Below are 15,547 nucleotides of genomic sequence, written 5' to 3'. Positions count from 1 at the left end.
CCCAAGGAATTCTGTTATCCTTGGCAAATGAAATTTGCCAAATGGGAGTTAGGCCCACATTAACAAACTATTCTTCAAAGATGTCTGGTTTGCTCTCCAAAGAAATCTGGGCTACTATCCTGCAGGTAGACTCACACAATGAATACTTCTTAGTCAAGGGAAGATAGGAGGGGGATTATTGATAGTCCTCTTTCCCATATTCCAACCAATCACATGAACTAATTATGTTGTCCTCAGTCCCACAATGTCATCTATTCTGTTCTATTCTTTGTTCTGTACTCCTCAAAACCTATAAAAGGGGAGCTGTCCTTTAGCTCAGAATCTTTAGCATAAATGGAGGTAAACCATTGACCCATTTTATTCTCAGGATTTATAACCTGTGAATAAAATGGTATCTTGCTTGGGAAAGATTATATTTTTAAAATTTACATTTACATTTACAGTTTACATTTTTAAAAAAATTAATTCACTATACTACTCTATTCCAGGAACTATGCTAGATACTATAGATACACATATGAAAATGAAATAGTCCCTGCTCTTGAATTTATATTCTTTTGAATAAGAGAACAAATCTACATACAAATATAATGAAAAGCTATTTGGGGAAAGGGAGAGTAGGGAAAAGGGGATTAATACTAGTTCAACTTCCTCTCTTTAAAGATAAGGAAACAGATAATAAATGACTTTATTCAAGATCACAATGGTAGTAAGAGGTAGAGCCAAAATTCAAACTCAGGCTTCTGGCTCCAAGCCCAGGAGGTCTATAAGCATGAATGCCTTCTCTGAACATTTTGTATGGGACATAAAAAGACCCCTACCCAAAAATGACTACTCAGAGATCACTCACAGAAAGCAGAATTATTAGAATCTTGAGAAGCAGACCATCCATTCTGCGAGCCAAAGCTCACAGCAGGAGGGCCACTCCCTTGAGAGTGATCACAGTTTTTATACATTTCAGACAAAGAACACTTAAAATCCCATCCTCTATATGCTGTGATTGGTCACATAAATTTGTATTCCCCTATTTGGTCAGTGGAATGTAGTAAACAAGGTGATGTACAGCTTCTTCAGCCTCGTAATCCCTTCTTTGGACAATGGAATGTAATCCAGGCCTTATCTAAAATCACTTATCTAAAATGACTCCTGAGAAACCAAAACTGAGGCCTTAAGGCTTCAACTAATTTAACAGTTACTGATCAATATGTGGTTGATCTGTAAGTTCTTCACCTTTTTTTCCCATACAATTTGAAAACTTGAGCCATGTTTTCCAACATGTTTTTGCTATATTCTTTTATTCCTATCTTTGCAATTCAATCACTACTAGAGAAATAATAATAACTAATATTATTTAGCATTTATATCATCCCCTACTATATATTATATTAAGTGTTTTTATAAACATTAGTTTGTTTTATCATCACTACAATCCTGGGAGCTAAGTGCTATTATTAACATCATTTTACATTTGGGAAAACTGAGGCAGACAGACTTGCCCAGGGTCATATAGTTATTAATTGTCTTGAAGCTAAATTTAAACTTAGGACTTCCTGATTCCAGGCCCAGAGCTCAATCCACTGTGCAACCTAAAGTATATGTTAATTTAATTTGTTGGAATTTATCAAATTCTTGGGTGGAACTTGTATTAAAAAAACAATTTATGGTTAAAAGCTCCCTAAAATATGAATTCTTTTACATGCATATACTAAGGTAGATGAGCAGTCAACAAATGTTTAACCTATTAAATAATTCAAAACCCAAAAGAACCTAATATGATTTTTTGTTGTTGTTGCATTACACACACACACACACACACACACAACCTACACACACACACACATACACACACGCACATATCCCTTGTACAAACAATATATATAGCAAGGAAAACAGATATGATTCTATACTTGTGTGTCACTACATCATTTTTCTTTTTAAACTCCTTTTGGACTGCTTTGTGGGATCCCAAGTCCCACAGAACATAATTTAATAAATATGGCATTATAGCATATTGCCTCCTAATCTTAGCACTGATCCTTAAGAAATTTTACTTTTCTCCCCAGATACAGTCTGATTATTCTTACCCTTTGTTTTTTGCCTATATGCCAATTCTATATCCATGATAAAACATTCTCCTAATCCAATTGGTGACTCAATTTTTAAAATCCGCCTTTGGTGTAGAACAACAGCATCATAGGCTTTTCAAAAATATAAAAAATGTATCTATATTGGTGTGTTAAATAAAAAAATGTATCTATATTGGTAACTCTTTATCTACATATTTTTTTCCCAGAAAACTTAACATTCATGCTTTCACCTAATAAAAAACATAGTCTTTTCTCCAGTTGTTCTTGTTGTAAGAAAGTCTTTTCTCCAATTGTTCTCGTTGATCTTAAGTATTAAATAAGTCTATGTTTTATTCTCATCTTGTTTTCTTTTCCCTCTTTCGTTCCTCTATGCTATTTTTCTTCTTCCTTTTCTCTCATTTTCTTTATTATTTTAATGAAGAAAAAGAACTTTCAGAGACCTCACCACTTTCAATAGAAATCACATAGCAGCTACTTCTTTTCCCCATGACTTTACCAGCTTTTTATATAAGTTATGAAAAACTTAAGCATCTAAGAGTATGGCACAGTCAGGCAAACTAAAAAATACAGTTTGGATCAGGGAAAGTAGATAATATTCTAAAGGGTCAACTCGAAATTTAGCAATTCTATGGTTAATATGGACTTGGATTCATATAAATTGTAAAGATGGAATAAGCCATAGGTCATTAGGTAGGGTATTAGGATCAGGTATCAAGGGTCAGGTCAGCAAAATCTAAAACAAGTTAGTTTGTCAATAAGAAAGGAAATAAGTATTTATGTATGAAGTACCTATTGCATGCCAGGTACTAAGCTTAATGCTTTTAAAATATTGGCTCATTTAAACCTTATAACAATCCTGAGAAGTAGGTGCTGTTGTTAGTTGAGATAATTGAGGCAGGTAAATTATCTGCCCCGAGTCACAAAGCTAGAATTTGAGGTATTGGGCCTTCTAATTACCTCTAATCTGTGCTTGGAAGCAGAATAAAGTCAAACAGGGAAACTGATCAAAAGTCATCAGAAAACCAGGTAAGTTGTCAAAGCTGAGAACAAAAACACAAATCTGGAATGAGTGATATTAAGAATACAGTCAAAGAAATTTGCACAAAGGTACAGAGTCAAAATAGTAAGAAAGGATCTTGACATCCAGAAATTGTTCCCCATGTACTTCTACAGTCAGAATTGACCTTAGATCATTGGATCAGATTAGTTAAATGAGAAATCAGTTCCTGACTACTACAGAGTAAAAAGCATGGAAATAATTGCACAGTATTATCTCCATCCCAATCTAAGATAAGATCTAAATGTAAATTGTGTGACAACCCTACAAAAATATGAAACTTCCAAGTCCTTACCTCTGCAAAGATGGAAGTCTATACCCTTTTGGGTCAGAGCAATACCAGATATTATAGACTCTTATTAAATAAATTGAATAAAAATATTTAAAGAACATTTATTGCATCTTTCAGGCATTTCATATCTTTCAAAACACACAGGAAGCTCCCTGATAGGATTATTTTCTCATTCTTCTATGTTGCAGAATCTAAGGTCATTTTGATTTCCTCTTCATTCAGAAAGGTTAATTTTCTTTAGCAGGGAGTGGAAATATCTCCAATTCTGGATAGATGTTATCCAAATACCACTGAAATGATTTGCAACCCAGTGTTTTTCTCAATTCAACACGTTCACTGATGTTTCCATATCCTTTCCTCCTCAGATCAGGTCTTTTTAAAAAAAAAATGTTCCTAAATAAGAAAGGAGAGAGGGAAAATCCAGAGGGTTAGGGTTAGAATGAAGGTTAGGGTTAGAACCAGAATTGGGGTTAGAATATAATTCTGAGGACATAGGAAAGCTGGCAGGAGTCCATAAGAGGTTAATTAGGATGTTGAGACAAGAGACCATGTCATACAAGATTCAATTGAAAGAACCGTGGAAGTTTAACATAGAGAAAAGAAAAGTTAGAGAAGACATAAAAACTATCTCCAAGCATCTGAAGGATTTTTATATAGTAAGAAGCATTATATTTGCTTTGTTGAACTTATAGGACTGATTTAGGAACCACAGGGTTAGAGAGGCAGGTTTTAACTTGAGGGGTAGGGAAAGTTTCTAACAATTAGAAATCTCTAAAGCAGAATATGTAGCTTAAGGAGTTTGCAAGTTTCCCACTACTAGACTTCTTTTTTTTTTTTTTTTTTAATAACTTTTTATTGACAGAACCCATGCCTGGGTAACTTTTTTACAACATTATCCCTTGCACTCACTTCTGTTCCAACTTTTCCCCTCCTTCCCTTCACCCCCTCCCCCAGATGGCAAGCAGTCCTATACATGTTAAATATGTCACAGTATATCCTAGATACACTATATGTGTGCAGAACTGAACAGTTCTCTTGTTGCACAGGAAGAATTAGATTCAGAAGGTAAAAAATAACCTGGGAAGAAAAACAAAAATGCAAACAGTTTACATTCATTTCCCAGTGTTCTTTCTTTGGGTGTAGCTGCTTCTGTCCATCATTGATCAATTAAAACTGAGTTAGATCTCTTTGTGGAAGAAATCCACTTCCATCAGAATACATCGTCATACAGTATCGTTGTTGAGGTATATAATGATCTCCTGGTTCTGCTCATTTCACTTAGCATCAGTTCATGTAAGTCTCTCCAATCCTCTCTATTCATCCTGCTGTAGACTTCTTTTTAATAATTTTTTTTTGTTTTTCAAAATACATGAAAAGATTTTTACATAACAATGCATGCAATGTTTTCAACATTGCCCTTTGCAAAACTTCGTGTTCTAAATTTTTCTTCCTCCTTTTCCCCTACTGCTCTCCCTCAGATAGCAAGTAATCCAATTTATGTTAAATATGTGCAATTCTTCCATATATATTTCCAATTATCATACTGCACAAGAAAAATCAGATCAAAAAGGAAAAAATGAGAAAGAAAACAAAAAAGGCAAACAATAACAAAAAGAGTGAAAATACCATGTTGTAACCCACATTCAGTCCCCACAATCCTCTCTCTGAGTGCAGATGACTCCTCCATCTCAAGTCCTTTGGAATTGGCCTGAATCACCTCATTGCATATCTCCTCATTTTAAAAGTTAAAATACTAATATTGACAATAAATTTGAAATGTCCATATTTATGTATTTTGAAATTCTTGTCTGATCATATTTTTTTTAAACAGTACATTTTTCTCTATACCTTACAACCTCAACACTGTTTTTTACTGTCATTATGATTTCCAATTTCTCCATTTCCAGATTCTTTCCAGGCTCTTACTGGGCTATACTCCCCTCCTTTCCCTATTTGACTTCTCAATGAATCAACCTCTACTCTTAACTTTTATATTTAAATCCTATGCTCCTTGTCCTATTGCTGATCATGTCTTTCTAAATTTAAGTGTACATTACCTACACTATTGACCTGCCTCCTTTGCTTTTTGTTCATATGCTATTGAAGGGAGCTGGAGAAAAAATCACACAACTACAGTGACTGGATCAATTACACTTTCGTTAAATATTCTCAACTGGACCCTTACTAAAACAAAGCAATCTTTTGACTTCTTAAATCAATCTGCCATCTTGTGTGCCTTAGCTATTCTTAACATTTTCATCCCTCCTTGTCAAGATCATCACAGTACCCCACCCCTACTCTCAGCTGAGGTCCTTGCCTTATATTAAAAACTGAGGCCATTTGCTCGGAGCATTAAACTCTTGGAGCTTACAACTGTTTTTATGTATTTGTTTGCTTTTTGCCTTTCTTTGCATTCTTTCTCCATAGTCCAGAACATAGTAGACATTTAAATAAATGTTTTTTGATTGACTCCTTCCTTACATCAAGTTAAAATTATGTCAGAACACAACTGATATCCAATTTATTTCCACATTTCTACTTATCTGAAAAAAGGTATCCTGAATAGTTAGTCGATAGTTCTAATGAAATAAAAATATCTATGTTTTCTGGATATACATACTATCCTGCCATGGCTAGGATCATGGGTCTTATGGAAATGAACATTTTATTCACTTTTGATAATGTCAAACTTTTGACTATAGCTGAAGGGAAAAGCAGGTCCTGGCCAAAAGCAGGTGCTGGCATTTTAAGAAGGATGTGGCAGCTTAAAATCCCATTGGTCAAAATCCTTCCCTCAGCCATAGAGACTTTTTGGTGAACTATGGCTGCTTCTATTTTCTACTCTGATGACTGTTGCTTTTTCCTTCCTATTTTTGCCTTCCTTGACTGTAATTTTAATATCTCTACGAATGATACTCTTGTTGGAACTCATCAAGTCTTATTGACTTACTAGACTTTTCCCCTAGAGTCTGGGGGAATTCTAGGGTTGAATCCTAACTCTGTCCCCATTCTACCTTCCTTTTTTCACATTGCAGAGTACGTTCTCCAAGCCTCTTCCATCTCCTCCTCATTCCTCATCCAATAGCACTTCCCTGGCACCAGCTTTTGTGATTTACTGCCTTGTTTCCCTCCTCTCTTGGCCATAACCAAACCGCCATCACTACTGAGTAATTACTGCCCTCTGCTGGCTATGAAAAACTGGAAGCATAAAGTCCCAAACCCTATGTGTTCTCCCTTGAGCCCCCTGGCAGAGAAATGAGAAATAGAAACTAATTAGGGACTCAATAACTGATGGAATGGAGCCAGGCCATGTTGGCTAGGGATACGTTCATTTACTGTGAGGACTAGATCCAAGGGAAGAATGCCAAGAAGAAATGAAGGGAGTGAGAGAGAAAAAGAGTGTATATTGACCTTTGCCTGACTTACCTTGAAAGAATTTAAAGTTTCTTACAGAATAAAGTGAAAATAAAGAAAAGAAAAAGAAAAAGAAAGAAAATTCTGAAAAAAACAGAAAAGTGAATAATGAAGATGAATAAGCAGGAGAAATAATGAAATTTCCTCCCTAAAGAGGATAGAAATAAAGAAGATGCCAATCAAAAGTGAACATAAATTGATTTGAAACAGAAAGAGGCAAGAAGTAGAAAACATAATCATAGCAGTTACTGAGCTTATTATTCCTATGTTCAAATTAGAAATTCTTACCTTATATTCATCCATCCAAACATGTGCCAGTCGCAGAGAATTATACTGCAAAGAGGCCATAAATTCCTGAGCTTTGTGTGAGAACATTTTCCGAGAAATGTGGCCAACTCTAGAGCAAGGAATGATGAAGAGCTTTCCCCCACACATCCAGATCTAACCATAAGAAAAGGAAGACAAACTAACTTTTTCTGAGTGTGGAATAAGATTGCTGTTTTTTGGAAATGACCATAATATAGGTCCTTATAAAAGCTGGCAGACTATTTTACTTAATTAAATTTAAGCATTATCAAATAATATCCTGGTGTTGAATGCTCTTACATATTATCTTACCAGAATCATTGAGAGTTAGAAGGAACCTCTTTTCTAATCTCCCACCTAATACAGGGATCTCACTGACAAGAGAAAGATTGCCCATTCCATTTTCAAATAATTTCTAATTGTTAAAAATCAATTCCTTAAATTAAACTGAAATCTGCACCCCCTCCCAATAATTGCCATTTCATTCTGCCTTCTGCTAAACAAATTGTCTGATTCTTCCCATATATAAATATATACACATATATACACACATACACACACACACATATATATATGTATATTCACAAATGAGGTTATTAATCAGGGTTGCCTTATATAGCTTATCTGAATCATGTAGGAGCTTCTCCTATAATGTTTCTGGAAGGGAATGCTTTTGTTGGAGTGGACAACAGTGTGATCTAAGAGTACCAGATATATGGGACAGTGAGTGGCAGTAATATATTTTTATGCAAAGCCCTGAAGCTCCTGTCTACTCCTGCCATTTGTACTTCCACATCTGTCTCTTTCTTTCCATTCCTATTGCAATTATCCTAGTTCAAGTCCTCATCTCTTTTCATCTGAAAATGAAAAGAGTCCTCTAAAATGATTCTAATAGGTTTTCCTGTGTCTGTTCATCCTTCATGCTTTGGTAACCTGGTAATTTTCCTCATCCATGGCTCTGATCCAGTCACTTCTCCACTCAAAAATCTTTAATAGATTCTTGCTGCCTAAATAATAAAGTTATTGTGCTAGTGTAGCATATCTCTTAGATTGCCAAGGAGATAAGGGTGATAGGAAAGAATGACTTGTACTTGAGGCAGAAATCCCAATCTATGATTAAGGCCTCCTTAATCTCATTGGGAGACACACTAATGCCTTGGCCAGATTTTGACCAATAAACTAGCCCCTCCCATTCTAAGTCAAACCTGCAGTAGGAGTGAAGTATAAGCATGAAAGATGGTGGGCAGTGAAAAAGAGCACCTTGAGAGGGTCCTAAACAATTGGTGGAGTGGTACACCTGGACAAGAGAAGTAAGTGCCATTTAACTAATCAAAGCTGCAGCAGAAATAAGGTTACCAGAATTGGATTCCTGGGCCAGGAAGCACATCTGAGTAGATCCTAGTTGTGCTAAGCTCACCCAGAGGGGCAGACCCAAAACTGGTGATTCCTTATTCCCTTCTTCACTTTTTTCTCCTGCCTCTCCCTTCTCTGATGAACATGTGTCTGTTTCCAAAACTTATTTCTTTCTTTAAGATTTATTTAAATTTCTCTTCACTTTCTCTTTAGAGTCAGTTTTAAGATAAATGTAATTAACAATTGAATTACTGATTTATGTGCTTCATTATTGGAATACTGCAGATAAGACAAAGGAGAAGGGGAGAAAGGCCTGGGGGAGAGACAGAGACAAAGACAGAGACTTTTATAATTGTGATATATCTATATATTTATATAGCCATATATATGTCTATATGTATCTGTTTATATGTATCTACCTATTTATATTTGCTGAGATAGTTTTCCTGTATAGGGTCTTGAAGATATGGAGAAAGAATTATTGATTCAATCTTACAAGTTCTCAGAGCAAAGAAACTTAAAATTGAACATTTCTAGGGAATTATATAGTTTTTACTGGAGGAAGTGTTGATGAGGTGGTACTTAGACTGTCTGAGTCTTAGACTTTCTCCTTGCAATTCCTCTTTCCTTTGCCATGTTGAAAGGAAAAACTTTACTTGAAGAGAAAAACTAAGAGAGAGGCCCGGAAAAAATAAATGGCCCATGCCAGGATGGCCGGAAAGAAGAAGTAACAATCTCTTCTACCAGTCAGATTTAGAACTGTACTTTAAAGTTGTATTCATCCTTTTACTCATAGTTTTTTGTATATGTGCCTCTCTCCACTCCCCTGCTTCCTTTAGATTGTAAACTCTCTCAAAACAAGGTCTATATAATATCTGTGTGTGTGTGTGTGTGTGTGTGTGTGTATGTGTGTGTATTCATGGCCTAGAGTATTTAGGCCTTTGTGCATCTCTGTTCTCATTGGTGTTATTACTCCCTATGAAATAATGAGTTGAAAGAAATCCTAGAGATTTTGAGGCTTCTATACCTGCTATATTGTATATAATCAATTATATTGTAACATCCTTGTTTCAAGACCTCCAATGTGGGATGTGGAAGTACATTAAGGGTCTTTATTCCCTCTTAGAGAAATATTAAGAAATCATTTTCTCTGCCTTTGCCTTTGTTTGGACTATAAGAATGAGAAACTTTATTAGCCTTCTATTAACTATTAGCTTTGAAACCTATAAGTAAATCTTTCTGTAGTCTCTCATTAAAAGCCTAAAAGGAAGAGGTCTGAACATTCCAGGTAGGATTCTTTTAAGAAGCTGATTAGGATAATGATCAGAGTAAGAACAAGAACATCTTTTGATTAATTCAATTAAAAGAAGTATTTCTTAATTCACCTTTGACTAGATTGAAAAGTAAATCCTTAGAGGTAGTGGTTAAAGAGGGTTTGAATGGTTTTAGGGAAACAGATGCTCCAGGGTACAGTAGAAAGTTAAATTACTATTGTTCTGCTGATAAATCAAAACTGTTCCCTAAACTTTGTACTCTTTAATCTTGATTATGGAAATGTATCTTTGTTCTTAAACTGTGATTTGAAAATGATTGGGCAGAATGTTTTTGAAGGCAGAATGATTCACTGTCCCTTTGGAATTCTCTAAGTAAAGAGACTTAAAATGAGATAATTAATACATTTGTGTTTGATAGGCTTGTGCCAAAACAAAAACAAAAACAAAAACAAAAAAACAAAACAAAACCTAGAGAACTAATTTTTTTTTTTTTTTCTGCCAAGGAAAACTTATCTTAAGGTAGCCCATTCCACTTACTAATACTGGGATTGAATGGAAAGAAGATGTAGTTAGGAGATATTAAAGAGGTAAAAACAAAAACAAATTCCCTTTTTGGTAACTTGGTCCCAGTTTAGTCTTTTAGTCTTATTCACTAGTCTCAGTCTCCTTCATGCATGTCATGTTTTAGAGAAACTTATCTTTTTTCCATTCTCTACATAAAATGTTTTGTTTCTTTTCTTGTGTTCTCCATACCTGAGGGACTCAATTTTCCATCTCGTAGAATCTCATACTTCCTCCAAGACTACTCAAGTAACACCAGCTGCATGAAGTCTTCCATGAACTTCCCATCAGAAGCTAGGGCCTTTATTGTGTCCCTTCAAGCAGACTGTTAAGTTCCTTACAGATAGCAACTATTTCACTCATGTCTGTGTTGCATCATTCAAGTAAACAAGCATTTATTAAATGCTTATCATGTGCTAGACACGGTACAAAGTACTGGAAATATATATATATATATATATATATATATATATACACAAGGTAAAAGAAATTTCCACCCTCAAAGAACTTATATCTCATGAGGGAATACAGAATACGAAACACATAAAAAGAAGCTGAGAATGAGAGAGGAGGGAAGAAGGGACTCATGCAGAAGTATAGTAGGGAAGAAGTCCAGAGAGTCAAGAGAAGAGATCAGAGATGAATGGAAGAGTAAATATATTTGTCCTGGGCACTTCCTTGCAATGATGTTTCTAAGAAGAACTGTTCAATCAGAAAAAGAACCTCAAAGAAGAAGGCATTTTCCAGAATGCCAGTGCAGTAGTTAGCATATAGTAAATTATTTTAAACTGTTGATTATTTATCCCAATAATATTAACATAGCATATAAGTTTTTCATCTATTTCCTCTCATTTATGCTACATGATAGGATTCATTGCTTCATAATTTTGTACTATTTCTTATGGTAGAGGGTTCATTTGTCAATGAACAAGCATTTTATTTTGGATTGGGTGAATGGGGAAGGCTACTTACTTTGTTCCATGCATTCTGTAAGGTGGTAGAATTGCAAATAAGAAAAACAAGGCAATCCCTACCTTCATAAAGCTTATATTCTGCATGTCCTTGACATATTTCATGCTAGTACCACATTATTTGACCAAATGCTAAAATCCTATTTAACCCTACTGAATTATTTTTACTGCTTTTAAATTTCCCTATAATTTTGATTCTTTTGAGCTCATGTTTCATGATTATGAGTCATAGATTAATGAGAGAACATTCATTTTAATTTTAATTTAATTTTATTATTATAGCTTTTTATTTACAAGATATATGCATGGGTAATTTTTCAGCAATGACAATTGCAAAACCTTTTGTTCCAACTTTTCCCCTCCTTCCCCTCATCCCTTCCCCCAGATGGCAGGTTGACCAATACATTTTACATATGTTAAAGAATAAGTTAAATACAATATATGTATACATATCCATATAGTTATTTTGCTGTACAAAAAGAATTGGACTTTGAAATAGTGTACAGTTACCCTGTGAAGGAAATCAAAAATGCAGGCAGACAAAAATAGAGGGATTGGGAATTCTATGTAGTGGTTCATAGTCATCTCCCAGAGTTCTTTCCCTGGGGGTGGCTGGTCCAATTCATTTCTTACAGAACAATAATATTCCATAACATTCATATACCACAATTTATTCAGCCATTCTCCAATTGATGGGCATCCACTCAGTTTCCAGTTTCTGGCCACTACAAAGAGGGCTGCCACAAACATTCTTGCACATACAGGTCCCTTTCCCTTCTTTAAAATCTCTCTGGGGTATAAGCCCAGTAGTCACACTGCTGGATCAAAGGGTATGCACAGTTTGATAACTTTTTGAGTGTAGTTCCAAATCAGAACATTCATTTTTAAAGATATTTTTTCAACTATGAGGTCTTACAAAGTTAAAAAGAAAGGTTCCATACATGCCAGAATACTCATAGCATTATTTTTTGTGTGTGTGGCAGCAGAGAATTGGAAACAAAATAAATGTTCATTAATAGAAGATATTTTTAGAACTGGCCTGTAAATACAATGGGACATCATTTAAAATTGACGACTATGAGGAAATTCAGAGACACATGAGAAGATTTATATGAATTAGTACATAGGAATATAAGAACAATAAACACAATGACATCAATAAAATACAGAACAACAGATAGAACAACAGATGGTCCTGATAGTGAAATATACCCCCCTTCCTGTGGGTATGTTGGTAAATGTTTAACAACTGGCGGGGGTGGGAGGGCAAGGGGATGTATGTTTGATACACTTTTAAGTTTAATTTGCATTATTTAATTTTTTGCATCATTATATCTAGACAATCAAGTAAATAATAAATTAAGCCCTGATTTTCCAAGGTGTAAATGCTCACAGTGATAATTTAGCCACTATTTTTTCATATTTTTCATAAGTCAATATTGGTTCCAGCTCAACCCTGCTCCTCCTTCAGCCCAAAGGAAGAACATGGCATATATGTTCTGATGCAGATACTGGTTGCTTTTGCTTTACTGTTTTCCTAAATTATTAGGGATGGTTCAGTTTTCAGAGTGAGGTATTATATCTAGAAATAACTGCAATATAAAAACATTGCATGAACAAAGCTCTTTCTTAAAAGTTTGTAGCACCTTGCAGTTTTGTGGGACAACTAGGTAGTGCACTGATTGGAGAGCCAAGCCTGGGGTTGAGAAGACTCCTCTCTTCCTGAGTTCAAATTTGACCTCAGATGCTTACTAGGGTGTGACCCTGGGCAGGTCACTTAACCCTGTTTACCTCAGGTCCTCGTTTATTAAATGAGCTGAACATGGATATGGCAAACTCCTGCAGTATCTTTGCTGAGAAAACTCCAAATGGGGTCATGAAGAATCAGACAAGACTAAATAACAAAAACAGGTTAGCACTAAAAACTAAAAGTACTTATCCAATTTTTGAATATGTTTTCATTAAAATCCTCCATCAAGGATTTTCCCATGGTACAACAGGCCCTTTAACATTTTTTTTCCCTTTTAGAAGCATAGCATTCAGGTTATCCATTATTGCTTTTGCTACATAGTTCATGTTGGCTGATCATACTTCAGAGGATGCTATTTTCATTCTTAGAAACATATAACTGACAAAATGGTGTCCAATAGGATTTTGGCGAGTGACAACTGTGGTAATTAGTTCTTAATATTTGCCATACAATTCAATGTCAGAAAGATGATTAAGTTGGGTCAAGTAACTTCTATAGATGTATAGAATTATTATATTCTATATTCTATTATATTATATATTATATATATTCTATAGATTATTATAATAATAATGATATGATATTTATATCTGTATTATTATGTGTCATTCTGGTAGTAGATGTATATAAAAATCTAAATATTCACTTTAAAGAAATGAAAAAAGCTTAAGCTTATTAACACTTTTGGTGGTATTATAGTTCTTAAAGTAGGAATGTCAGTCATAAACATGGAATAAAAAAAAAAAAAGAAGCTCCTTCCAATTGATTGAAAATGCCATGTCTTTTTTTTTTTTTAATTTATTTAATAGCCTTTTATTTACAGGTTATATGCATGGGTAACTTTATAGCATTAACAATTGCCAAACCTCTTGTTCCAATTTTTCACCTCTTACTCCCCACGCCCTCCCCCAGATGGCAGGATGACCAGTAGATGTTAAATATATTAAAATATAAATTAGATACACAATAAGTATACATGACCAAATCGTTAGAAAATGCCATGTCTTACCAAAGACATAATAAACAAACAAAGACAGATAAACAAAACCCAAACACACGGCTATAAATAGAAAAATTTTTAGTCAAGGTACAATGGAAAGGATAATGAATTTGAAGATATAAAATGAATTTGAAGATATAAAACCTTGGTTTTGAATCCTGGCTTTGTCACTTACTGTTTGCACAACTTGCTTGGCCAAGTCACTTAACATGTTTGGAGCTTCCTTACCTATAAAATGAAAAAGCTGATCTAGCTGACCTCCAAAGTCCCTTTCAGCTCCCAATCTTAGGCTAACCCTTAAGTGATAGATTACAGAAACAACTTTCACTTTGTTTAGGAGCATTATTAATGATCTCAAGGTCTTATCTTGACCTTTTGTGAGTCTAATATAGAATTTTTCCCTCTATTAATTAATTTTGGAAATTAGAAATGAAATTAATGTTTGTGATCCATACTGTGAATTTGTTCAGAGAAATTTAAAACATAAGTTGTTCCTAATTTCCTTTCCTCTTATTTTCTGTTGTGTTTTATATATACTAATAAAATTTTTCTTATATCTAATTAATGCATATACTGGTATAGTTCCAAGAACTACTCACTGGACATTGAATAAACACAGTTTGATGATAATAATGTAGACCAAATAAGTAGAAAGCAGGGAACCCTGGATGAATACCAGATTCTATTATCTAATATAAAAGATTATTAGTTTAAAAAATATAAAGTCTGAATTACCCTAAACGAAATTTCCAAATTTTCTCCTCCCCAAGTATTCATACCACTGTCATACTGTCCAATTTCAAAGAAATAGCGTCTGTTTATAGCAAAAATACCTCCAGCCATTGTAGGGGACCTAGAAAGGGAAAATAATTTTAAATAGATTCTGTAATATATCATCATCACTTTGGCTGCTTTTTTCTTTAAAATTATTGTAGGTTAATTATTGATAGTAAAAAGTAGATTACTATTATAATATTAATAAATTATAATTCTGGTAAAACTTAGGATAATTTTATCAGGAAAAGCTACCAAAATATAAATACCCATTATTCAAACATAAATAGTTAGACTTTCAATCAGCTTACATTCTTTCAGGAAAACAAATTGTTACTGAAAAGTAATTTTGGCTGACAAATGAGGGCTATTAAACGGCATAATGGAGTTCAGGTGATGATTTAACTGGCTCATCTTCCTTCTCCACAGGCCTTAAGGAAGAAGGACTCTGCCCCTCACCAGCTGTCTGGCAAGTCTTTCTTTTTCCTTATTTATAAAACAAAGGAGTTAGAATTTTCGATCTTGTAGGTCCTTTCCAGAATTAACATTCTGATTTCTCTCTGTGTGTGTATATGTATGTTATATAAGTTTATGCATATATGCATACATATATACACATATGTGTGTGTATCTACATATACACAGAGCCAAAATCATATATTACAGCTTATTTAGCCATTCCCCAATTGATGGGCATCCCTTCGATTT

The 15,547-nt window shown here is 34.3% G+C and overlaps 1 protein-coding gene across 1 annotated transcript in view; it reads right to left on the bottom strand.

Moving 5' to 3' along the window:
• Positions 1-3,547: 3,547 nt before the first annotated feature.
• LOC116419424 (polypeptide N-acetylgalactosaminyltransferase 11-like) overlaps positions 3,548-15,547 on the bottom strand; it is a 91,628-nt gene continuing 79,628 nt past the window's right edge. Inside the window, exons 7-8 of the mRNA XM_031939466.1 lie at positions 7,139-7,291; positions 3,548-3,829 (exon numbers count right to left, since the gene is read on the bottom strand). Of these exons, the coding sequence (XP_031795326.1) occupies positions 3,664-3,829; positions 7,139-7,291 (319 nt within the window). The 3' untranslated portion in view covers positions 3,548-3,663. The remainder of the gene's footprint in view (positions 3,830-7,138; positions 7,292-15,547) is intronic.

Source organism: Sarcophilus harrisii, chromosome 5 (assembly GCF_902635505.1).
Source record: "Sarcophilus harrisii chromosome 5, mSarHar1.11, whole genome shotgun sequence".
Lineage (NCBI taxonomy): Eukaryota > Metazoa > Chordata > Mammalia > Dasyuromorphia > Dasyuridae > Sarcophilus > Sarcophilus harrisii.
Note: the sequence above shows the minus strand (reverse complement) of the source record. Positions and strands in the feature narration are given on the sequence as shown.